Consider the following 26965-nt stretch of genomic DNA (forward strand, 5'->3'; position numbering starts at 1 on the left):
AGTAAATTATTAAACACCGTCCTTCCTAAATAATTAGTCTAGTTCCATTCCAGAAATATTATAAAATTGACAAAATTTATATCAATATAAACATAATTATTTTTTTATATAATATAATATAGAGGTGAGAAGGATACACTTAAATAGACCATATAAGGTGAAAATAAATAAACTTTGAGGCAATGATCATTTTATAAGATTGTTAAAATAGACTAAATATATCAGACTAGTCTGTTTATCTGTTTAAAGGACATATTTTTTCCCTTAAAATATGATCCATTTATATTTTGGATTAAACAAGTTGAGTTCAATTAATATGAAAAATAGTAGGTTAAACGAGCTAGTTTGAGGACAAAACACAGCTCATTTAATTTTTTTGTAATTTAAAAAAAATATATAACATTTTTTTGTAATATTTTTATTGATTCAATTGAAACATTCGATCCAACTCACTAAAAAAAATATTATTATTTAATATTTTTTACCAAAAAGATATTTTTTAAAAAAATTAAATGAACCAATCTATTTAATCTGTTGGATTGATTATTATTGATCTGAACTTGACAATTAAAACTCATGAATAAACAAAAAATAAACAAATAATCTCATATAATCTACAATTTTAGATAAATTGAGCCTAAATAGATCAGTTGACCTATTTAATAATCCTCCCATTTTAAAATGACTAAATTTTTTCAACAAATATATTTGCTATAGATATTATAAAAATGCTAAAGATACTATAAAAAAACATGTTAGTGAATTTGAGAAAATTATTTAAATATAATGAGAATAGTCAAAAGAGTTTTTACCTTTCTTATATTAAAAATCAATCATCTTATTATTATTATTATTCATTATAGTAGTAGCAATACTACTACATGGTACTATGGAAGGTTATTTATTTCGCGTCTAAAGTTGTGACTTGTGACGTTGACTTCAAAGTTCAAAGTCCAAATCCAAAACCATTGAATTTTCTTTGTATATAGATAAAGAAAATTCAAACCCAAATGTTGAAGAATTATTATTACTATGATTATTGTACGTAATATTTCTTCTATAAATTATCAATGTAAATTTAATTTATATTATAAATATATTATCATTTTCTATCCTCATTTGATAAATTAATAAAGAGTGGGCTTTAATATATGATAAAGGTAAAAAATAAATCAATATAAAAATTTATTAATATTTTTTTGATGAAATAATATATATATATATATATATATATATATATATATATATATATATATATATATGCAATTGAGTCCATTATTTATTATCTCGTGTATGATTTGTTTAAACGAATATTTTGAAAATATAAAAAATTTGTGAATGATTATATTTTTTCAAAATGAAAAGTCTAAAAAACGAATTTTGTTTTCATTATTTGTATGAATCTTCTGAATAGTTATTTATATATTTTTATAAAAATTCAGATCAAATTAAATGTTCAAATCGTCTACTAAATACACAAGTCATTTCACTAATAAAAAAATAATATTTTGTTATTTATCATATTTTTAAATATATAAAAATTTATTTATTATTCATGTTTTTAAAGCTATTTTTTGTCTATGATATAGACTTTTGTGTATTATTTTAATAGTTTATTCTATTTTAATTATAAACAAAAATCTAGTTTTCAAGGTATTTTTTATATAAAAATAAATTTTATTTTTGATGTTTAAAGAAAATAAATAATTTTACATGATTATTTAATTAAATTCATAAATTTAAATAATTTTTAAATAATAATAAATTTGATAATTAGTTGTTTTTATTAATAAAATAATATATAATTTATTGTTCGTATAAAATTTTTTTATATTTATAGTATAAAATTTAAATTTATAAAATATTTAAAATTATATTATATTAAATTATACTAAAATTAATCACAAAAATTAATTATTAATATAAAATTTATATTAAAATATAAAACATATTAAAAATAAGTTAAATTATATTTATATTTATATATAATATATAATAATTAATTTTTTAATAATTAATTTTAGTATATAAATAATATTTTTTTATTAATATATATAGATGATCTTAATAAAATAAAAATAACATATTTCCTATTTTATATCTGAAATAATTAAATGCATTGGCACTGTGGCAGGCATATAATCAAGTATGACATTAAAAAGGTGGGGCCAGTTAGAAAGAGTGGCAGAGTGTGTAATTATGAGGACTAGGGAAGGACGAAGTAGACAAAAGACAATTAATGTAGTCTTTTTTGGGTTGAAAGAAAATGGAAGAGGACATGAAATGATGGTTGTGATGTTGTGTGCCTTGTGCTGGGGTAACTCCAGCCAATCCTGCTGCATGCTTCCAAGCAGACAACGAATCACACGGCAACTAACGGTAACGCTCTTACACCGTTAACCACTTCTCTTTCCGTTCCTCTTCCGTTGAACCCTGCCACACGCATCTCAATGCGCCGTCCATTCCTTCTCTTCAAGTTTCAACTACCCACCCACTTTATCACTACACACTTTTTTTTTTTGGTCAAAAAGTATGCTGTTTTACAAATCTAGTAAAAAATTACCGATCATATATTAAATATTTTTTACACATGTATAAAAATATAGAGCAATTTACCTAAATAAATAGAATGGCAGAATCCTTTACCTAAATATGCAAAACTGATTGTTGTTACGTGCACGTGCAAAAACGTACTCTATGTAATCCATGGTAACCCACTACGGTTTACGAAACGTGCATAAACCGTGTCAGGTCACAACGGTTTAGGGACAAAAAATATTGAGTGTAAACCGTGGTAAGTCACCACGGTTTACGAAGGATGGATGGCATGTATAAACCGTGGTAAGTCACCACGGTTTATGAGAAAAGTGGCTTACACATAAAACCCGGTAACCCACCGCGGTTTATGTGTGTGTAGCTATATAAGTAACTTACACATAATAAACGCCTCACATTTCGTCGATATATCTTGCCACGTGAGCGACGCTATTTCGGTACAAGCGATCCTCACCCTCCATTGGCTATTCAAGCAACAACTGCAGCAAAGTGGAAGTGTTCCTCTTCGGTTGAAGGCCAAGCAACCGGTGAGAATTAAGTTTGGGAAGTTGAAGCTATTCAAGATCACCTTCAGGGTTAGGTGCTGGATTGTTGTGGATAATCTTAATGCTAATAACTCTATTAGAATCAAGAGCAGTAGCTGCAAGTTCAGGCTCAAGTTATAGATCATAATTCTTTGGTGCTTATTATAACTATTGTTCATTATAATTACTAATAGTACAATATATGCCATATATATTGCTATGTATTACTATATACTATTTTTTTTATATGGTCTCGGATTGAGATTATTATTTTATTTTTTTATTTTTACTTTACAGATGGAGATTTACATTTTAGGATTTTTCTTAGTTCTGTACTCTTGATTCTGTATTTTTCTGCCATTACTCATGCCCATATTATTTTTTGGTAATCATGCTATAGCTTATATTATATTGTTATATCCTTTATACTATTTTTGATAACATGCTATCATATATATATGTTTAATACCTTATTGTTAATTTTTTTTATTATTTTTAATGTAACATGATACAAAGTGTACTAACAAAATATTTAATTACAGGATTTTTGTGAAAAAATGTATATAATAGTACTATCTTTGGAAAAAAATAAATGTTCTGTTTGGATTTTCTATATTAAATAATTACCTTGTTAACAAAAATTTAGACAAGATTACTTATATAGCTACACACACATAAACCGCGGTGGGTTACCGGGTTTTATGTGTAAGCCACTTTCCTCATAAACCGTGGTGACTTACCACGGTTTATGCATGCCATCCATCCTTCGTAAACCGTGGTGACTTACCACGGTTTACACTCAATATTTTTTGCCCCTAAACCGTTGTGACTTGCCACGGTTTATGCACGTTTCGTAAACCGTGGTGGGTTGCCACGGATTACATAGAGTACGTTTTTGCACATGCACGTAACAACAATCAGTTTTGCACATTTAGATAAAGGATTCTGCCATTCTATTTATTTAAGTAAATTGCCCAAAAATATAATTATTATTAATTATTTATGTATTTAAATTATTTTTAATTAATAAAAAACACATTTAATTGTTAACAAATTACTAATATCAAAGCAATATTTATTATAAAAAAGATAAACGCAGCGACACTAAAATTGTAAAAAAATATTTTATAGACAACAGTATTTATAGAGATTACATGTAAATAAAATTATTTATTCAAAAAAAATGAAAATTTAGAAAAATTATTATGTTGTATTCTAAAAATAAATCAAATTATTTGCTATATATAGCTTATTATTTAACATGCCTAAAATGTAAATTTATTATTTTTGTTTTGAATTAAAACTTTTAGTTCATGGGTAATTTTTTATAGTACTTTTTACAATTTAATTTGAAACAAAAATAAAATTTCATAAAGCGACTTAATTTATTCTTAAAGTGCATAAAAGTTTCTCAATAGATTTGATTTGGAAGGAAAGTTTACTCCAACACAATTTTTTTTTTATGTTTGATATAAATATGTCTTTTAAGATACAATTTTGAAGATATAAAATAATTTTGTTTTAATAATGGTAGGTAAGTTTGTCTCAATATTGGAAATTGTTTCGGAACTCTTTAAAATAGTAGAGGGTAAATTACTCTCTCTTATACATATATAATTATGAATAATAATTAGGAGTCATAAACTACTATCTAATTTTAAATAAAGAAAGCTTTGGACTTTTTTATCTTTTTGATATTTTTAAAAATTAAATAGAGTATGAATTAGAACTCTTACGTTACTCACATATTATTCATAGAATAATTAAGAGAGTAATTTAGTGATAACTATTTATATGAAAATATTTTCGTCTGAAAAAAAAAACTATAAATAACTGTTAGATAATTTAATATAAATAGTCATCTAATTTAATATTCTCAATAATTTTTCTACTTATTTATTATTTGTGTATCTAAAACTCTAAAGTCCTAAACCAACTTGCTAATTGCTATCTTACTTGACCTGATATTCCGCAACTAAAATAAATCCTAATTAATAATTTCTTAACAATTTAACTAACCCAATTTTCTTTCATAAAAGACGTTGGCCCAAAAGACGAGTTGCCTACTAATAAACGCATTCAGAACATTGAAATAGGTGTTTCTGTAGTGAATTGCATGGCATGGCTAATTTCCATGAGGTTGGCCATTTTTACAATCTATCTTTTGTTGCACACCTTTTTCTCCTTTTATTCCGTTCTATTTTGCTTCTTGTGTAGAATTCATAATTAGCCTTCAATGTTTTTAGTAAAGTGGTAGCCAAAGTGTCTAACTTTTAAATGGCTCTGAAATCATCTCAAATTATGGTATGATTACTGAGCAAAAGTCAAAATTATTTGATAGTTTTTATTAGAGACATTCTTACCTTCAATCTTCTTCAACAAATTTCACATGGAATTATTGATAATTGGATAAAATGAAAAAAGGGAATATTTTAGAAATAGTTTTTTTATGGATTTTAAATGAAAAAGATTTTAAATATTTTTTAACTAAATTATCTAAACGTAAATTGATTGTTATATAATCTAGGGATTTGGATTTTCTAAAGTTTGAATTTCACTTTAGAGAGTAAAATATGATCTCTCACCATTTATTTTATAGGTAAAATCAAAAATAAATATGAGAGAGGAATCATTCAAAGGTAGAAGATCACACTTTAACCCTCTAAAGTACAAATTTAAAATTTAAAAGATTCAAATTTATAATCTAATATTTAAAAAAATAACAATACAAATAAATAATTATTAAAATCACTTTAATTTTTTAGCATTCTTGAACACACATCACAAATTTATAGCATAACACTTAAATTTTAGGATAATTCACATGTTTAAAATAAATAGAGAATAAAATTATATAAATACAATATTCCTAAACTGCATTTTAGTCATATGCCTATTCTATGTAATTCACTGTAGCCAATAGAATTTTTTAAATTTTCAAGTAAAAAATTACATCCTATCGCTAATTATGAACAAATATACATAACATACAATCCGCAATAGTGGACAAAGGATTATAAAGAAGATATGAAACTCCACAAACTACAATAGGCCATAGCGAATTATGCATGAAGTAGGGGAGTTACATAATGCAACCGCTGAAGATGAACCCGATTCCCATTCTTGTCACTGAACAGCTGAATGGAGAGTAGCATCATAATATAAGCACGAGCGTAGTATATATGTGCAATGTGTCCTCACTAGCATCGGCTGGGAGCATCCTAACCTCTCATGGAACTATGCAGAGTGAATCCTCATCTACTTGACCTTATTTAGTAGCAGCAACTCACCAAATATCTCCTCAAACCACTCCTACACTGGCTTCTTGTCAGCCATGAACGGCGGAAAGTCCGTGAGATACCCACTAATGGCCTCACTATCAACATGCAACCCAACTGATACGCCACTTCCTACATTGTGATGGTGCACTCTCCAAATGGCATATGAAAGGTGTGCATCTCAAGACGTCACCTCTCAATAAATGTGCTAACTATAGGCTCATCTAGTCTGAACCAATGGCTATTCAGTCTAGCCAAGTGATACAATAATTTAGCAACTCCAAGTATGGTATGATCGAGTCATGTAGAGCCATATTTTATTGCCTCCTAACACCATAAATACACCTAGTCGGCTGCATTATACACGAAAAATAAATAAGTACTACAACAACAAATCTACCTCTAATCAAGAGATAATTTTTTTTAATATAACAGAGTACAAATTATAGTACCACTACAAGAAAGTCATCGAATACATTTGGATTTACCAACAGATTTTTTAGATAAATCTGATGGTGTAAACCTCGTCAAAAAATACTTACCGGCGAATTTTTAGAGTCCGACACTAATTTCTGTCGGAACTAGCGACGGAATATAGGTGGTAGTAATAACACAATCCATTGAAAATTACCGTCAGATTAGCGTTGGCACCATGTTGTCAGTATCCACACCATTTTACCGTCAGATTAATCTAACGGAAATGCCAACAAAATTTTTTTGGAGATTTTTAAAAAAAAAAAGAATGGGCTATTACGGTCGGTAAAATCCAATGGTAATGCTGACGGAAGTATTTTTTATTTTTTTAAAAAAAATAATCATTTTCCGTCCATTTATAGCGTAACCTGATAACAAGCATAATTGAAACAGTGCTTTAAACCTGAAGTGAAATATCAAGCATTCAACATAAAAATACGGAATAATGGTAATTGATATATCTAAAATAATGTTAATTACATTACATTCTTCTCAAAGTTTAGTAAAAAATTATACATATCATAAAAATATATTTACATTAACCCTATTCAGATTTATCATCTTCTTCCTCTGGTTCACTATCCTCTTCTTTCGAGATAGTTTCCTGATCATTGAACTCATCCTTCCTCTTCTTCGTCCATGTCGACCTTGTCTTCTTCTTGAAGATCATCATCTTGTTGTGATAGTGCGTCGTCATGTAATCCAAGGTCAATGATATCATCATCGGTAACAGCAGAGCTAAGGGTAATCTGCTCACCGGTCTCAACTACCATTTTTGAAAGAGTTAGATCATCAATCTGGTAAGGTTCCTGACTCTCTTTCCTATCATCAAACTCGATGCGGCTTCTTGGCTTATTCTTAACCACAACCTCCTAACTAAATTTGTATGAACCCGGATAAGGCAAAAAGTACTCTTGTCGTGCATTTTGTTGTAGAATTAAAGGATCGTAGTGCCTATCTTTCCTGGTTAAATTAACTTCAATGATATCGTAGTCCTTGTTCTTTCGCGTTCCTTGTCACGAACTAGGATCATACCATTTATATTTAAATACGTACACCTTGTACATAGTGCGATAGAAATATTCTAATTCAATTATGTTGTGCAACACACCAAACCAATCAGAATGACCACTACCTGAATCCCCATGAATCCAAACTCCGGTGTTATCTATTTTTTTCTTATCGACCACTATAAGATATGGAACCAATATTCATTAACAATGTACATCAGGTAGCTAGTACCCTTATTCATTAGTCCCCAACTAAGTACAACTAGTTCCGAATTTGTTGTGTCAGATAGATGCACGCTGACGTATTCTCTGAACCAACATGAAAAGTTGTTCAATGAGGTATCAGGATTTGCCTCTTGAAATAACATATATGATAGAATATGATAAAGAAGTTTTGACCGTATTAAAAAGTTAGAATGTTACTGATTGCAATACTTATGAGGACTTAAGAAACTCACATGAGGTACGGTGAAATCTGGTCACAGTTAAGCAACATATGCAGATGCTCGACATCAATTTTCTTCTGCTCTAACCAGTAGTCACTGTCCGCATCCATTGCAGCTTCTTTCGGTGCAAAGATTGGGTATGTTGTTCCACCCAAAGAAGATTCTTTCTGCTCATTGTTCCTTGCAACCCTTGCTCTATGTGACTCAATATGAGGCTGAAGGAAACAAGGGTTTCAAGAAGGCACCTCTACGCAACCTTTTTCCACTTCTTTCCTAAAACGCTATCCTAGAAAAAGTAAGTCAAACATAAAACTTAAACAATTGATTATAGTTAGGGATAGAAAACATACCTAAAATACAGATGCACAGAATACAGAAGAAGCAAAATCCAATTAATTTCAGAGAAATACCACCGTTCTAATAAAAAAAACTTATTAAACTCACAAGGTAAAACTAATCAATTCAACAAACTACACAAAGTCATCCACCAATAATGTCGAACACTCTTAATCTCACCCTACTTAACCTACCTTAACTTAATTATAATTTCTATTTACGTTAAATTAACATAAGAAATCATAATTACAAGCTTCATTACCCTATTTTAATCAATAATTTGATAATAAAATACATAACAAAATCCTAAACTCACAAAAAAATCTGACAACACTAAAAATCTCAAACCAAACCCTAACCATAAACTTTATTACCATAATTTAATCAATAATTGGGTAAAATACCTAACAAAATCCTAAAGTCACAAAAAATATCTGAAAAACATTAAAAATACTATACCAAATCCTAATCACAAATTTTATTACACTAACTTAATCAATAATTTAATAAACTATTTAACAAAAAAACCTAAACTCACATAAAAATCTTAAAAAAATTAAAAAACTATACCAAAATTATCTCTGATGGTGGTTGCAGGATGCTGAAGGCGTGATGGTAGCAAGAGTAACGGCAACACCGATGACAGTGGCCACAAAGAATAGCAGCGGCATTTCCCACCTTTCCAACGGTGACAACATCCAGCGGCGGCGACACTAGAGGCTCCGGCAGGTTGCGGTGATGCCGGCAGGTCCTCCTCCGACAAGAGAACACGAGATGAGAGAGAGAGAGACAGAGACAGAGACAGAGAATAGAGAGAGAGAGGAGAGAAGAGAGAGAGAGAGAGAGAGTAAACTCGAACAAGTGAGGGAGAAAGGACTTCGCGTTTGAATTTAGCCCCAACTTTACCGTCGGATTAACGTTATTCATGTGCCCAAAAAGCAACGTTTCACTAAACAAGGTTACCGTCGGATTTACCCGCCGATAAATCAGACGGTAGTGAGCGTGCCAAAATTTCTTTCTTTCCCTCTAAATATTACCATCGGAATATCAATTCCAACGGTAATATTTTAGGGAGACGAATTTATTGCAAAATTCAACGAAAAACTCGCTGCTAATGTTCGACGCTAAATCCAACGGTACTGATCAGCATTTTTCTTATAGTGTACTAAGTACAAACGATTTTTCTCTTTCATGACCCCACCAAAGCATGGTATTCACGTGATTCTCTCTGAAAATCTCTCAATCACAAAATTCCTGGCTCACTCAAATGAATAATATGTGACTCGCCATCGCAGTTTTATAATGCTACAAAGCGTGAACCGCAATTGTCCAAAGAGGTTTAAGTCTCTATAAACCATGACGACCGCTAGTAATTTTAAGACAGTTTCTTCATAATCTATAGTTAGTTAAAGCAGATTACTCACATATTTTCGTGCTTTTAATTAATCCGTGATGGTGGATGATGTTTTATGGGGTTTCGAACGTAATTTGCGATGAGTATTGTGTATATGATTGGATAGTTGTCACACGTAATTTGTAATTGTTGTAGAGTTTCGCATGGTAGTTCCTAAAAATTTGTATGCTATAGCGGATTATATAGATTAGGGTTAGAATCCATATATAAACGGTTTAAAAAATTGTATTTATATAATTTTAATTTTTATTTATTTTAAACATATAAATTACCCAAAATTTTATTTAATAGGAATAAAAGAATATTTAACATATTCATATTTTCTATTTCGATTTTTTATTTTTAAATAAATTTACATAGTAACATGGGAGGTAGCAGACCCTACATAGGTAATTAACTATTAACTACATGAAAATTTTATCATATATATATATATATAAAAGTTACGAAAGGTTTTTTACTTTTTTTTTTTTTTTTCATTCCATGTCAAATAATTAAGTTGCAATACGCATTCAAAATTTATATATGTTCAAAATTCTCCATCGCTAGTAGCATGTTGACTAACAACTAACACAACCACCATGTTAGTTCCTGTTTTATGTCTCGTGGGATTAGACAATAACAAAGAAACGCACGTGATATGACAAAGCACAAGTTGATTCGGAAAAACAAATAACAAACAATATGGGAAACGCTGATAAATGGGAGAGATAGGTATTTTTTCAGAATATGGAAAAGATCAGAGGTGACAATTTGTGGTGGAGAATTTTAACAATTTATTTTCGCACTTATTTTCTCTAAAATAATTTTTAAAAAATATTATTTTATTCAAAATAATTCCAAAAAATTTAGTAGAGAGATAAAATGTGATTATTTTTAAGTATATTATTTTTTTAAATATAACATTGTTAAAAAAATAAAAAAGTTCCTAAATATTTAACTAAAAGACAAATAAGTGTACTTGATTGATTGAAAATATAAAATTTTATTTATCTTCTAAAATACGAAACATTTAAATTCATGTGAAAAAATTATTTGACTTTGTATATTTTAAACGGAGGGACTTAAATGTCTCATATTTTAAAAAATAATGGACGTTTTTATTATATTTTTAATTCGTCAAGCATTTATTTATCTTCGAGTTAAAAAATCAAGACTTATTTGTCGTTTTCTTTTAATTTAAAAAATATTTTAATTTTTCAAAAAAGAAATTGAAAAGTCCAATTTCAATTTTAAAAACATTGTAATTCTTTTATTTTAAAAAATAAAAATTAAAATTTTTAATTTTAATTAAATTTTTAATTTTCAAAAAACCATAAATCAAAAAGTCCGAATTTTTTTTTAAAGAATTAAAGAATGTAAATCGGTGTATACAATTTTTGCACACCATCATTTAGCCAAAAAGGAATTATTGTCTCCAATTTCTGTATATCCATAACAGTTAATTTCACACCACTATTATCATTCTCTTGTCATACACACATATAAATTATATTGAAGACAATAACAAAAAATAATCAGCATTTTTTTCTAATCAAGTATTTAAGATTAGTTTAATAGTTTATAAGTTTTAAAATTTCAAAAATTATTTTTAGTTTATGAAACACATGAAGTTTTTTAATCACAAGCATCATAAGTACTCTATAATTATAGAAAGTATTGTAATAATCTCTTAAAATATTTACTAAGGGAATATTTAGTAAATATTTTAAAAGCTTTTCAAATTTAGAATTTCATATGGGAGATCAATTCAAGAAAAAAATTTTAATATTTTAAAATCCAGAATACTATAAGGACAAATTCATAAACTTTCATTTTAAGAGTGAAAATACATATTCAAGAATTCACGGAGCTAAAGCAATTTGTCAATTAAAAAATTATTGTGATGCGAAGATTGAACCACATACATTCAAGGGCATGAGGGTGTGGGATTCAATTTGTGAGTAGAATTCAGTTATTTTTTTTTATTTGTTGCACAATATCCATTGAGAAGCTATAAATACACGCACAACTTTATCAAAGCATAGATGCTTATATTTTAAAGAGAATGAACAGTGTCCTATATACAATATACAGTGGGTTCGTATTATTTCAAACAATGCTTGTAATTTGAAACTAGTATGCAAAATAGTTTTTGATCCAATAACTAATCAAAGCCAACTAGGAAGGAAAAAGATGGCTTAAATATGCATATATGTTTGAAGTTAGAAACATAGAATGAGCGGAAAATAGTGAAAACAAAGACGAATTCAAAGGCAACTACAAAATGGTTGGGAATGAGAACAAGGATCAAACCGATGACATACAACACGTGGAAATTGTGGTAAACATAGTAGTAAGTCAACATTCATTGAGATGCATTAGAATATGCAAATTTAGCAATATATCATAATAATGGTAAATGGAAGCTGCCATGGAGATTGCCTATATATATATATATTATTAGAGGATTATTAGAATTTATTATTTTTGGTCATCAGTTAATTATTAATATTTAAAATTATAGGATAAAATATATTATTAAATTATTAGACTAAAAAAACTAAATTAAAAAAATTAAATTGTCAAATTAATGACTAAATAATAGTCAACATCAATATATTCTAATGATCTCCAATCCTAACATTTGTTCAATATATTCTATTTAATTTCCTAAAGAGATTCAAAGTGTATGTCGTACTTGCACAAACTTATTGTCAGCATGAATAAATAAGATGTATATATGTTTATTGTTTTCTAATATTATATTTTGCATATCATTCAATATATAATGCATAAATATTGTATCAATGTTGTCGATGACAAGCTACGCTAGGATGAAGCGTGAATATAATATGTATTATCAGTAATTGCGTGTGTGGCGAAGTATAAACATAATAGCCTAGTTAGATCGAACAGGAAAAAGTGGGTTATAGCATTTGATGGTTAACATTGCTAAGGTCACACGACCATTAACCTAATTGAGTGTATATATTTTATATTGAAGAGGGCATGTATTCTCCTAATTAGGATACTATTGGAGTAACTTTTTATTGATTGAATCAGTTATTTACTAGGAAGAGTGTCGACACTCACGAGCTAATTAATACTTGCAGATATATTTTCTTTGAAATTATGGCTCAACAACTTAAAGCAAATCACAGCACATGTGAAAATACACAAGTGATTCATTTTGATAACTAAATAAGAATATCAAAGTTTGTGAACTTCCTAGTGTACAAAATACACAGTGAATCTTAAGTAGCGATACTATGAGTATGGTCTATGGTTCTAAAAATCATATCAGACCGGCAAGTCGGATCAGTTTAATTGCACACCGACGATATTAATGGTCCGGTCAAACATGTGAAACCGTTCATCAAAAAATTAGTAGAGAATCGTTGAACCAGCTGATTTGAAAAAAACGATGTTGTTTTAGGCTTACTGTGTCTAAAGGCTATGCGTCTATTCCATGCCTCTCATTTCGCTAATTTGCTTCTCACTTCTCTCACTCCTCACTCTCCCTTCTCCAACCCTAGCCTCTTCGAGCCATTATCGGCCCGTCCGTCGAGTCACTGCCCTCAAGTCTCCAACCCCTGTTCCCTTCTTCTACAAGCCCGGCCCATCCTTCGTCTTCGTCTTCTCGCGTTGTCTTCATTTTCTCGTGGATGTCTGGTCAGCATCGTCCGTCCATCAACAATCTGTCGATGTCGTCTTTGAAGGTCAATAGCTCAGTGTTCGCTTGTTCTTCATTTTTTTTGTTTTTTATGCTCTGTTTCTGTTTTTCGAAGATATGTGGCTGTCTTTTTAATTTTATCGATTAGCTCCGATTCTGTTATGGTGTTGTTTCATGTGTTGTAATTTTATGCTCTGTTCAATGTTCTGCTATACTGCTGTTTTGTGGGTTGTGATTATTTTGTGTAGTGATGTGCTGTTGGAGAGTGATGCACTGCTTTGTGTTTTGTGATTAATTCTGCTTGGATTGTGGGTTTGTGATTGCATTTCTGGAGTTATATGTAGTTAAAGAATTAGTGCCAATTGCTTGATTAATTAATCACATGAGACACTAATTAGAATAATTTTTTCACTTGAAGCCTTGAAGATGGGAATGTCATAAACAATATCATTTTATTCTACTGTAATATTTGTGAACATTGTCGATTTAAACTGCTAAGCAACAACTTGCTTTCTGATTTTGTTATAATTTATGTTGATTTGTTGGGTTAGAAGATTCTAATTTCTGAATTCTGTTATATGAATGCGGCTCTAAATAAAAGACAATGTGTGTGTTAATTATGCAATTTGATTTTGTAACTGTATGCTTACTTAGGAACTTATAAGTAAAAAGTGGGACTTAATGTATAACTGCTTGAAGTCCATAATTTTATTTTTTTTATTGGTATTAATGTGCAACTTATGATCTCTCTCCCTCTCTCTGCCACCACCACCAGCCTCTATTATCGCCACCAGTGACGTCCATCGTGGTCACTGTCAGTGCCCCCTTCTGTGCCACTGCTAGCGATGTCTAGCGCGGCCACCATCTCTCTCATCTCTCTTTCTCTCTCTTCTCTCACTACCACCAGCCTCCATTATATTGTCGTTGCCACCACCGTCACTACCACCGTCACTATTCCCATCTCTGCCGTCGTGAATGGGTGCTGTGCGAGGAAAGATCGTGTTCAACCTCCATCAGCCGCTGCTGCCACTGTTACCACGCTTCCACGCTTTCCTTTTAGGGTAAGCTTTTAATTTTTTATTTTTTTATTTAATTTTGTTTTTTAATTTCTTTCAAAATCCTAACTTTAGGTTAATATGTTAGCTTAGATTAGATTAATTTTGTTAGATTAGATTAAGTTTAGGGTTTAGGATATTAATATATTAATTTGTTACATTTGGGTTGATTAGGGTTTAACTAGGGTTAAATAGGGTTTATTATTGAAATAATTTAGAGTGATTAATATAATGTTTAGTTAGGGTTTATTTAGGGTTTAGAGTAATTTAGAGCAGTTAGAGTATTTAGGCTGTGTTTGTTTTTGTGGATATGACAGAACATTAACATTGAGATAGAGACAATAAAACAAAGACACTAAAAATTATTCTTAATGTATTGTGTTTGGATACAATATACAAGACACTAATATAATATCCTGTATTATGTTTGAATAGACATGGACAAGAATAAAATATTATGTGAAATGACTAAAATAGTCTTGTGATTTTAAATTTTTTGCATCAAGTATAAACTAATTTAATAGAGAATGAGAGTTCGTAGGAGTATAGGGGATTACAAGAAGAATTGGTCTATTAACCAATAAGGTAAAAATGGTACTGAAGTAACAAAATTAAGAATAAAGAAAGTAACGTAAGTAGAAGAGTGAATTAAGCTTCCATTGAGTAAACTTGCAGCATGCCATAGAAAAGAGAATGAACAATAAGAAGGAAGGAATTATCAAGCCAACTAAAAAATTCTGCAAGAAGAAGAGAGTACCTAAAAAAAAGGAAGAAGAAGAACGCAGAGATAGAAAATTGAAAGGGTAGGAAGAAGAGAGTACCTTTCTAAGAACGACGATGCATAAAAGAAGCTCAAATTAGGGAAGATAAGAAGGAGATAACAGTGGAATAATAAATAATATCTATGGACAAAAAGAAAAAAATTTCATAAAAAAAATCCGTGTCCACCTTCTCAAATTCCATGTCCATCATTGTCTTTCATAAAAGAGTGGACACAAAAATAAAGAAAACTGTTTTGAAGACAATGTGTTCAGTGTCTATGTCTCTGCTTCTAAACACTTTTTAAACATTCACAGTTCATATTTATGTGTCCTGTCTTTAAAAACAAATACAACCTTATTGTTTAGTTTAATTTGTGCATTAGGCTAATATAGTAGTTTAATATAGGTTATTAAACTAGTATAGAGTAATTAGAGTTTAATTTTTTTATCAAGGTTCGATATAGGATATTAATATAAGAATTTTGTTAGTTTTGGTTACATTTTGATTGGGTTTAAGGTTTAAATTACTTTAGAGTAATTAGTTTTGTTTAAAAAATTATAATTAAATTTATTTATTAATTTTTAACTTTTACTAACTTCAATTTTATTTTAGGATTTTTTTAGCTTCATCGTGGGTTGTTCATGCTGTTTATATACGTGGGTTGTTCGTGCAGTACTGGAGTTGGTTCTTTATTTTTTAGGCATGTTAAATTATTTAAGTTTTATATCAAACTTTTTTTTAGGATAGAATTTTAGGACAAAAGTAAGAAAAGGTTGTCTAATGGTGTCTTCTCAAAACCCTTATTTACTAAAATATTACGGAATAATAAGAGAATGCACACTAGAACGACTAAAATTTCATGTTTGCTTGAGTGTTTTTTTTTAATATATGGTTGTAATTGTTTAAACTTTGAAAACTGAGAATTAGAATTGGTAGGAACGATGATAGGGGAGAATCCTCATCCAGTGGACCAAAATACATGATCTTTGTTTATTAGGAAGAAAATGCGCCGGGTGCAGTAAATGAACAATGGTTAGCTTAGAAGAAAGTCGAGACCACACATTTGCATGTATTGGTTAACTATGATCAGATTTCACCATATGTGACATAAATTTGCTAACTTATTAAAATAAATTGTTATATATTTCAAATATTAGAGTTACTTATTTAAAGAATTAATCAATGTGTGACGCTATTCTAACTTAGATTATTCCAAGAAATGAATCTCGATTCTTCACTCAATAAGTTTTCACATTGGTTCAAGGAATACGTTCGATCAAATCTGTATGAAATAACGAATGCCAAACTTGTTGTATTTGGTTGGAGTCCAGTGAATAAAGGAATGAGCTATCCAATTTATAACGTTAACAATTATCAATTTCATTCTTTTCAATGGTCAGTAGGTAAACAATAGATAATATTGGGATTTGGGTTTTCAGAGACTCCAGTAGCGGCCATTCGGATTAGTTCAGTGTATTGTACAGCATAATTTAACTACAATATTTTGTTTAAATGTGAGTGGTTTGATCCAAGTCTGCGACACAGAACACAAAAGCATAAAGATTCCAATATTACTGAAGTGAATATGGCCAAGAAATATAGACATTATAACCTTTTCATTTTTATCCCAAAATGCACGACAAGTATATTATTTGCTTTACCCAAAAAAGTGTAAGTTTAATTGGATGATTGTAGCCAAGACTAAACTAAGAAGTCGCATCGAGTTTGATGGGACGGAGGACTAACAACCTTATCAAATTGATGAGCCAACTCCTTCTAAATTAGTGATTGACACTAGCAATTCTATCATCTTTAGACCACCTCTTATGGATAATGAACTCATTGACCTTAGGGTTGATGATGACATTCATCCACCAGAAAGAAGAGGATAAAGAAGAAGAAAAAAGAGGGGTTGATGGGATGAAGAAGAGAAATTTAATGATCAAAAAATAACATTTGAAGGGAATGATGAATAAAGGGTTGTTAAGGACAAAGAAAAAGAGGAATCCAAATGAGGGTAAAATTATGTTGAATTGTGTTATGTATATTATATTTGGATTATGATGATTTCAATTTTTGACTATTTTATTTTATTTGTTTTAGGTAGACATGTCCAGCAAAACTAGTGTCGAGAGTCGTAATAGGACTAATAGTAAGGTCATCCGGAAGAAGACGACGACGATTATAAAAACTCGTAGTGTCTAGTGTTTTCTTTTAATGAGATTACTTTGTTAGATTTTTAACACATGATTTTTTCGGATTATGCTGTAGTTTTTTTTATTTTAATGTCATATTTAGTTTTTATTTATTTTTAATCAGGTTATAATTATGATAATCATAGCTAAAAGTATTAAATAAAAATTAATTTTTTTTATTTTAAAATAAAAATATTACCATCAGATTTTGCGTCGGATAAATCTTATAGTTTTTTATTTTTTAAAATTAAACTTTATTAAATAATATTACTATTAGAGTTCTTGAAGAAAATTTTCGACGGTAATAAGAGCGCAAAAAAATAAAAAAGGCACTAACGATACCGTCGATATTTTTCGACAGTAATAACACACTAAAATGGCTATTCTACAACGCCTATGTCGAAATTTTTTTATGGTAATTAACGTCTGAATTTATGAATCCGCCAATAATAATTTACCGGTGATATATCTATCATTAAATTTATTTGACAATAAATTTGTCGGTAATAATATTATTGTAGATTTTTTCTAAAGAATTCGACAATAATTTCAATGATTTTAAACGGTTTTTTAGTGAAATTGAGTGATTTAAGAAGATGATTATGATGACAACAATGATGAAAATAAAGATGAATATGCTGATTTTCAAAGAGTAAAGACCCAATCCAATTCTTATCTATTTTTTCAAAGGACAAGGCACCCATTGTCCAAAAAAAAAGGGACACTTCGACCCTCAACCTTTTCATGAGGACAACACGACCATTTATTAAAAAATCTGTTAAATAGTAACAAAAATTAATTTTGTGAGGGATTTTATTTATAATTGCAGAGGTTTTAAACTCCCATAACCTACTAATAAGTTTATTTTTGAAAAATTCTTTTACCCGTGGTAGTTAAGTGAAAAAAGACCGTTACTGAAAATGATGTTGTAGGAAAAAAAAATGTAATTGCACTACTAAAACCTTTTAAAGGAAAAAAAAATAGTATCGAATAAGAAATGAAATAAGATAATATTAATGTTAATGATATTTGTATTGGTGATAATGACAATAGAGGAGATAATGATGGTAATAAAATATGGTTATACAATAAAAATAATAGAAGTAGAAGTGATAATGATAAAGACGAAGATGAGAAAAAAAAAGTAATAATCATAGTTAATTATATTATTAAAAAAAATTTTGTAAAAATTTTTAAACTTTACAAATTATAAATAAAACTCTCACAAAAATAATTTTTATTATTATTTAACAGATTTTTTTTAACAGAAAAATTATATTATCCTAAAATAAAAAATTAAAGACTAAAATCTATTTTTTTTAAATAAAAAATATCTTATCTTTTATAAAGATGGACAAATACGAATTAGACTTGAAATAAGCCTAATGAAACCTTTCTTTGCAAATAGATCTTTCTCATTGGGCAAACTAGAAACGCCTTGGAAGGTTATTTGGAATAATCCAGATAATTTACTGATTCCCATGTTTTTTCTTTTTTCATGTTCCTTTATTTAATTTATGCGCTCTTTCTAAATTAAATGTTTATCGTAATATTTTTGGTTTATTGATGATTTTTTATAGTCTTTTTTTATCCTCTTTTACAGTATATGAAAATACTTTTTTTTTTAAATTTCGTCCTAAAAATTTATGGGAATTATCTATATGAATCTAATTTTCGTATATTATCAGTAAAAAGAATTGTACATAAACAAATAATGGTATATTATTAATAAAAGTAATTAATTTTTAAATTTAATATTTAAAAATTATCTAAGCATATAAATCTAATTAAAATGATGTTAAATTAATATATCAAAATTAAATTATATTATTTTAATGTACTTTTGTTCTGTTTATGTCAATTTAATATTAGTCTAAAGTTTAATTTATTTATTACCAAATCAACTATTAATATAGAATATATATTAAAATATAAAATATATATTAAAAATAAATTAACTAACATATAAATTTATATATAGATATATAATAATTAATTTGATAACTTATTTTGTAGGTACATATAATTAGGGATGAGCACGGATAACGGATACCTGATTATCTGTTCGAACGCAAACTAAACCGATGATTTTTGTTAGTGATTGATTCGGGTATCAGTTTTGGGGCGCGGAACCCGAACCAACTCGCGAATCCGATCATATATTAATTAAATGAAAAAACTAAATATATACATATATATATATACATATACATATATATATATATATATATATATATATATATATATATGTATATGTATATATATGGCTTTTTCATTATATAATGATTATTCATTATTAATATGTTTGGATTTTAATGAGTTTAGTTTTTAATGTATTTGATATTTAATATGTTTGAATTATTTATATTGATGTTACATGTTTATTGTACTTGTTGAATTTTTAAGATAAAAATTTGGTTTTTTTTATGAGTTTTAAAGTTATCGGGTACCCAATTACTCGAACCGAACTAATCCGTTCTTAATCGATTTAGTTTGATTTGAATACATATAAAAAAAAATACAAATCTAAACCAAACCGAACCAATTACATTTTGATCGATTTGGTTCTAATTTTATCGTAAATCCGAACCAAATCGACCCATGCTCACCCCTACATACAATAGTTTTGCCTTACCTTTTAAGTTTTAACTTTGGACACATAATAACAAAGGATATCTTAATAATTAATAGAGAGTTACTGGTTAATTTTTTCACATATGATTATTTTAATATTAAACATGAGAATATTTGACTTTTCAATAATTTATATTATTACGGTAATAATATAAAATATCACTGATATTTTGTAAAAAATATTTTATAATTATAAAATAAAAAAATATTATTGATATTTTGACAAATAAAAATATTATTTGTATATTAAAATTAATCACTAATATACTTTTATATAAATATATATATTATTTAATTATTTTTAATTTATATTTATATTTCAACACATATTTCATAACACCTAGAATAATTATTTGATAAAATATCATTGATATTTTATAAAAATCTAGAATAGCATATAACACATCATTTGAGTAACTTTTAGAAACTCACTTATAGAGTTGCTTTCATGACTCATGAGACGAAAAAATATTACGACAACATAAATACTTTAAATCTTTTTAGTTTTTACTCTTTGTAAAATGTAAAATATATACCTTAAATATTAAATTGCTACTCAGAGTACCAGTAGTACTACTACCTCCTACTAAAAAAAGTAACAATTGCATAAAAAAAATGATGGCGTTGGGAAGAAAAAAAATGAAAGAAAACTACAACTAAAACAATAACAAGGAGTAATAGAGGTGTATAAATAAACAAAAGAGGTGTGTGATGTGTGGATCCGAGAGGAAGGTGAAGAAGACCGAGAAGAGAGAAGAGAGAAGAGAGAAGAGAGAAGAGAGAGAAAGAGTGTGGTGTGCTTTTGTGTGTGTTGTTGGTCATAATATTCCAACACACGGAGTAACGCCGTTTCCCTTTGGCCGTAAGAAAAAGATTCCAGACACAGACACAAACACACAGACAGCGCGTCGTTGAAGAAGCAACCATAACAACCCCCCAAACCGCTTTTTCCCCCTCTGTAACCGCCGTTCCTTCCTTCTTATTCATACTCTTACGATTGCACACTTTTCTGGTCTTTTCAGCTCAAAAAAGTCGTTTCGTTTGCGTGTGGCTCGTGGGAACGGGATCTAACACATTAAAAACTCGTGCTCAACCATTTTATCATTTTGTTCTATATTCTTTTCTTTCCCTCCGTGGAATGAAGAGAAGGATTCATACTGGTCACAATCTCAAGGAATAAAGAGGCAAAAACAAAAATTCTTCTACCGTTGTGTTTAGCTTTTGGGGAGCTTCTGAGCCTTCTTGTTGACTTGGTGTTGTTGAATTGAAATGATGTTGAATCGCGGGTCAAATGTTTCGGCCGAAGGTGAAGAATCGAATTTTTCTCAAACCTCTCTCTTTCTTTCTTTTTTTTTAAAATTTTTTTTGTAATTTGTTTTTGGGGGGAGCAGGGGGTGGAGATGAGCTGTATTCGCAGCTATGGAAGGCATGTGCGGGACCACTGGTGGACGTTCCTCGTGTTGGAGAGAGGGTCTTCTACTTCCCTCAGGGGCACATGGAACAAGTGAGTCACTCGTTATTATTATTATTACTTCTACTTTCAATTATCATTATTATTGTTCTTCTTCTTCTTCTTCTTCTTCTTGTTTTTGTTCCCCCTTGCTTCCTTTCTTACCCTTTACTTTGCAAAATTCCCCCTTTTTTTGTAATTATTGGTAGTATTTATTTTTTTTTGTGTTCTAGATCCCTTTTGCTTTTCTTAGCTGGAAAATTAAAACTGTCGGAAAATGAAAACTTTAGGTATGCCTTAGTTTGTTATGGGTTGTTATAATTATTGTTCCTGTTGTTTATTATTATTATTTTTTATTTTTCATTTTTTTAAAATTTGTTTCTTGGATTTTGGTTGTGTAGCTAGAGACGTGAACGGAAAACTGTTACCTGGAAATGGAAAATAATCTTTCTTTTGTGCTTGATAATAATAATAATAATAATAATAATAATAATAATTATTATTATTATTATTATTATTATTATTATTATTATGTGTTTAATCGTTGCTGTTGTTCTTGGTGTAGTTAGAGGCATCAACGAATCAGGAATTGAATCAGAGGATTCCTTTGTTCAAACTTCCCTCAAAGATCCTTTGTCGCGTCGTGAACATTCATTTACTGGTAATTTTGTCTCTAACACTCACTTTTTTTCTCCTTAATTTCTTGGACTTCATTCGAGTTTAGAAATATGCATGAAAGATTGAATCTAATGTAAAGGACATGAACACTTTGGATTTTGACATGTTTTCATCAGGCTGAACAAGAAACTGATGAGGTTTATGCACAGATTACTTTGGTGCCGGAATCTAATGTAAGGATGTTGCTACTACTTTTGGAATTTCAACACTTTTCATGGTCAACCTTAGATTCTTTTTGTGCTTGTTTAGATTCTAACAGAACAAATTTTCAGCAAGCTGATGAGCCTACGAGCCCCGATCCGTCCCCTGCTGAACCAACAAGGCCGACAGTTCACTCGTTCTCCAAAGTTTTAACTGCCTCAGATACCAGCACCCATGGCGGCTTTTCTGTTCTCAGGAAACATGCCACAGAATGCCTTCCTGCTTTGGTAAGACTACTACTTTCAACTATTGAACTTCTGTTTCAACTTATTTTGCCGGGAAATCACTTTTTGCTGCTAACAAAGTTTTAGTTCAGTTTTTTTGGTAGGAGCAAAAATAGTAGCTTTTCAGAAAAATCAATTTCAGTTTTTTCAATCAAATAATAGATGTTAGCTGTAGAACCACTTTTGACAGAAGTTGAAACAAACACATCTACAGTATTAGTGATTTTTGGAATAAATTTTCAGGAATTATATATTTATTTGTTTATTTATAATTAGGACATGTCCCAACCAACACCGACTCAGGAGTTGGTTGCGAAGGATCTTCATGGTTATGAATGGCGCTTCAAGCATATATTTCGAGGTAAGTGATGCGAGAGGTTTTCATTTTAGTCTTTGTGATTCAACCATGTAATTGCCTAATGATTTTCCCTTGAACTGTTTTTCGGTTTGATTAGGTCAACCACGCAGACACTTGCTCACAACAGGGTGGAGTACTTTTGTGACTTCCAAAAGATTGGTTGCTGGAGACACCTTTGTATTCTTGAGGTTACAAAACTTATGCTTTTTGTGTATGGTTCAGCAATCTTCTACTGTATTTGTTATTATATAGAAGCCTTAATGAAAATAACTTGTCTTGGACAGAGGGCAGAATGGGGAATTGCGTGTAGGAGTGCGCCGTCTTGCTCGTCAGCAGAGTAACATGCCATCATCTGTAATTTCCAGTCAGAGCATGCACCTCGGTGTGCTTGCTACTGCCTCTCATGCTGTTGCTACTCAGACACTTTTCGTAGTTTATTATAAGCCACGGTAAAAATTCTTACCGTTTCAAGAACTATATAGTTTATAAATATTTAGTAGATGATTGTTGACATGGAATTTTCGGTTTCTTTAGCACGAGCCAGTTCATCATCAGCCTCAACAAGTATTTGGATGCTGTCAACAACAAATTTAGTGTTGGGATGAGGTTTAAGATGAGGTTCGAAGGGGATGATTCCACAGACACTGATAAAAGGTAGCAAAACTGATTTCTGTATCTTGTGTAAGTTTAAACTTTTCTTAGCATAGCTATTCTAATACATGGTTGATCAGATTTTCGGGTACCATTGTTGGATTGGAAGATATATCTCCTCATTGGGAAAATTCTAAGTGGCGATCACTTAAGGTATTCTCATTTTTCGATTGCAGTTGTTCATTTTATTTATGGTGGTTGTGTTTATTTTGTGTTCTCATTTTGTCAATCCACAGGTTCAATGGGATGAACCTGCAGCTGTTCCAAGACCTGATAGGGTTTCCCCATGGGAGATGGAACCCTACGTGGCTCCTGCTCTTACATCCTCAGTTCAACCTGCTGTTGTAAAGGCCAAAAGGCCTCGACCACCAAGTGAACATCCCGATCTCGGTGAGGAATTATTTCTAATGAGTGAAATATGAAAATTTATGCAAATTCATGTTGCTGGCGTTGGCAAAATCACCCATTGAAGAACAAAATTTCAAACCATAAACATAAAATATTTGGGTGAATTTTGTCTAGCAAATCAACCCTTATGGGATATACTAGGAAAATTTTGTTCTTCCATGTATGATTTTGTTAGTGACATGACCTTTTGTGTGGGTATCTTGTGTACTTCACTCTTCTAAGAACTCTGTTTTTATTATTGACTGAGTTGTATTTTGACCTTTTGTATTTTGCTTTCGAACCAGACACCCAATCGGCTGCCTCAGTTTTCTGGGATTCAGGTCTAACACAGGCTGATATGACACAGCATAGTGTGATGGCCGAAAGCAAAAGGAGTGATACTACCAGCGTGTGGCATCATAAGCAGATCGATATGAATAGTAAAAGCAACAGCAATCTGATGTCAAGGAATCAGACAGAAGGAAGTTGGCTATCTTCCCCCCATTCTTCTTGTCCTTCGCAATTATTTCAGGACACAATGGATGACAGCAAGAGCGTCTCAGCTTGGCCTGCTCCAAATCCACACTCGTCTAGATTGAACAATGATCATGTGCATGATCAGGTTGACAAGGAAAACAAAGCTGAGACTGCTTCGAGTTGTCGACTTTTTGGCATTGATCTTATTGATCATTCCCGGAACTCGTCTGCTGTAGAGAAGGCAGCTGCACAGGCGGTAAACGTTCACAGTTTCACCTCTGAAGGCTGTGTGAGCACAGTTTCCAAAACCGAGGCAGGTCAAAAGTCTGATGCCTCGAAGACTGGTAAGGAGAAGAAACAAGAGCAGCAGCAAGTATTGCCGAAAGAGACTCAGAGCAAGCAGATATGTAGCAGAAGTCGCACCAAGGTATCGAACTCAAACATTGATTTGTTTGTTCGTTTTGAGCAATAAATTAAGATTTGAGTAAGCTTATTTTGTTTTTGGGTATATCGAACTCGAACTTTTTCTGAAGTAAGCTTTTCTTTGGTTTCCAAAACCTGTGGAAGGTTCAAATGCAGGGTGTCGCAGTAGGTCGTGCCGTGGATCTGACTATGTTGGATGGCTATGAGCATCTTATTGTTGAATTGGAGGAGTTGTTCGACATAAAAGGGCAGCTTCAAGACAGGAATAAGTGGGAAATTGTCTTCACTGATGATGAGGGAGATATGATGCTGGTGGGAGACGATCCATGGCCGTGAGTATTTTCTTAAATAACTAAAGTAGGGAGTGATACATGCACGAGAGAATAAGTTATAGGGACAATATTACCGGGGAAAAAAAAAATTTAAGGATTTGGAAGTGGGAGAAAAAAAATGCTAAAGTGCATATAGTATCGATAGTGTAACTATTTCTGAAAATTAGCACTTAACCATTTTGATTGTCACCATTATTTTCTTGCAGTGAATTCTGCCACATGGTTAGGAGAATTTTTATCTGTTCCAGTCAAGATGTGAAGAAGATGAGCACAGGAAGCAAACTACCAATCTCTTCAATCGAAGAAGGCACTGTAATAAGTTCAGAAACTGCTGAAACATGAGAAAGGAAAACAAAAAAAAAACTGACTTTCCTTTTCCTGTCTTCTTTTCCAATCTGTGGATCCTTTGTTGCAATTTGGTTCTTTGTGGGGGCTGGGTGGCAAAGAAGTTGGCCTATTTTGGGCTAGGCCAAAGTTTCATGTTATTATTTAGATATGAAACACTAGGTAATTGTAACTCCACTTTGTAGAGACTGCAGGTTATTTAATTGTGCTAGAGAAGAGACCCCAGAAAAAAGTAGATTTATTACCATAATAAAATTAGTGGGGGAGATGGAAAAAATTTATTAGGTGTGGTAGCATATGTGAATATGAAGTTTAAGTGGGAAAACAAATGTTGGGGAGGGTTGATGTTTAATAAAAACAATTGCCTTCTTTTGTTAAAAGGGGCTAATATTATTTGTGCTGAATTCTGCATTATAATGCATAGTGTGGTAGATTCCCTATTCTGAACTTCTAAATTCTGATCTTGGTGAGTCAAATGGTGTCATCAGTGAACTTGAATTATTGCATTGAATTGCTGGAAGTTTTTTATTGCCATTGTTCATGTTCAGAGGGTACTGTGGTCCAATGGTGGCTTTTTATGGTGCCATCACTGCACCACTGAGGCACTGATTTTGCCCCCTGACAAATTGGGTTGTTTCTGGCAGGTGGTGGCACCACACAGGCCCATGATTTATTTTGAGGTCCTATGTCCAGAATATTTGCAGTTAATTTTCAATTGTAAAAAGTAGTGGTAGTAAATCCATATGGTAGAATGCTTTTGGTTACATTACTAATCAAATTGTACCCTATTATTTAATCCCAATGTTTTGTGAATTGAATTGCTTCTCAGTACCTTGTGCATTGGACTCATTTGAAAAGTAAATCAAGAATTGTGTTATGCGTGCTTATGATAAATCTTAAATGAGATATTATGTTTATTTGAAGTATATTTATCTCTAGATGAGAATGTCATTGTATTTCATACTTAATATGAATAATATTTTTTCATTTAAATGCGAGTCTTTGGTGGATAGAAGTATTAAATGAAATTCTTATGTATTACAGAGTTGGTTAAACTCTAAATATATAATAACTATGCTCAATAATTGTTATCAACTCTG

General features: G+C 30.4%; 1 protein-coding gene across 1 annotated transcript; it reads left to right on the plus strand.

Moving 5' to 3' along the window:
• The first annotated feature begins 21048 nt into the window (after positions 1 to 21048).
• On the plus strand, positions 21049 to 26341 carry LOC130963661 (auxin response factor 9-like). Its single transcript, XM_057889763.1, has 14 exons — positions 21049 to 21645; positions 21731 to 21843; positions 22355 to 22450; positions 22584 to 22640; positions 22740 to 22895; positions 23169 to 23253; positions 23348 to 23438; positions 23535 to 23699; positions 23785 to 23904; positions 23982 to 24054; positions 24138 to 24291; positions 24594 to 25192; positions 25333 to 25520; positions 25727 to 26341. Exons 1-14 carry the CDS (start codon positions 21609 to 21611, stop codon positions 25860 to 25862), a joined length of 2070 nt encoding a protein of 689 aa, XP_057745746.1. The 5' UTR covers positions 21049 to 21608; the 3' UTR covers positions 25863 to 26341.
• Positions 26342 to 26965: the final 624 nt, after the last annotated feature.

The sequence above is a fragment of the Arachis stenosperma genome, chromosome 2 (genome assembly GCF_014773155.1).
Source record: "Arachis stenosperma cultivar V10309 chromosome 2, arast.V10309.gnm1.PFL2, whole genome shotgun sequence".
Classification (NCBI taxonomy): Eukaryota; Viridiplantae; Streptophyta; class Magnoliopsida; order Fabales; family Fabaceae; genus Arachis; species Arachis stenosperma.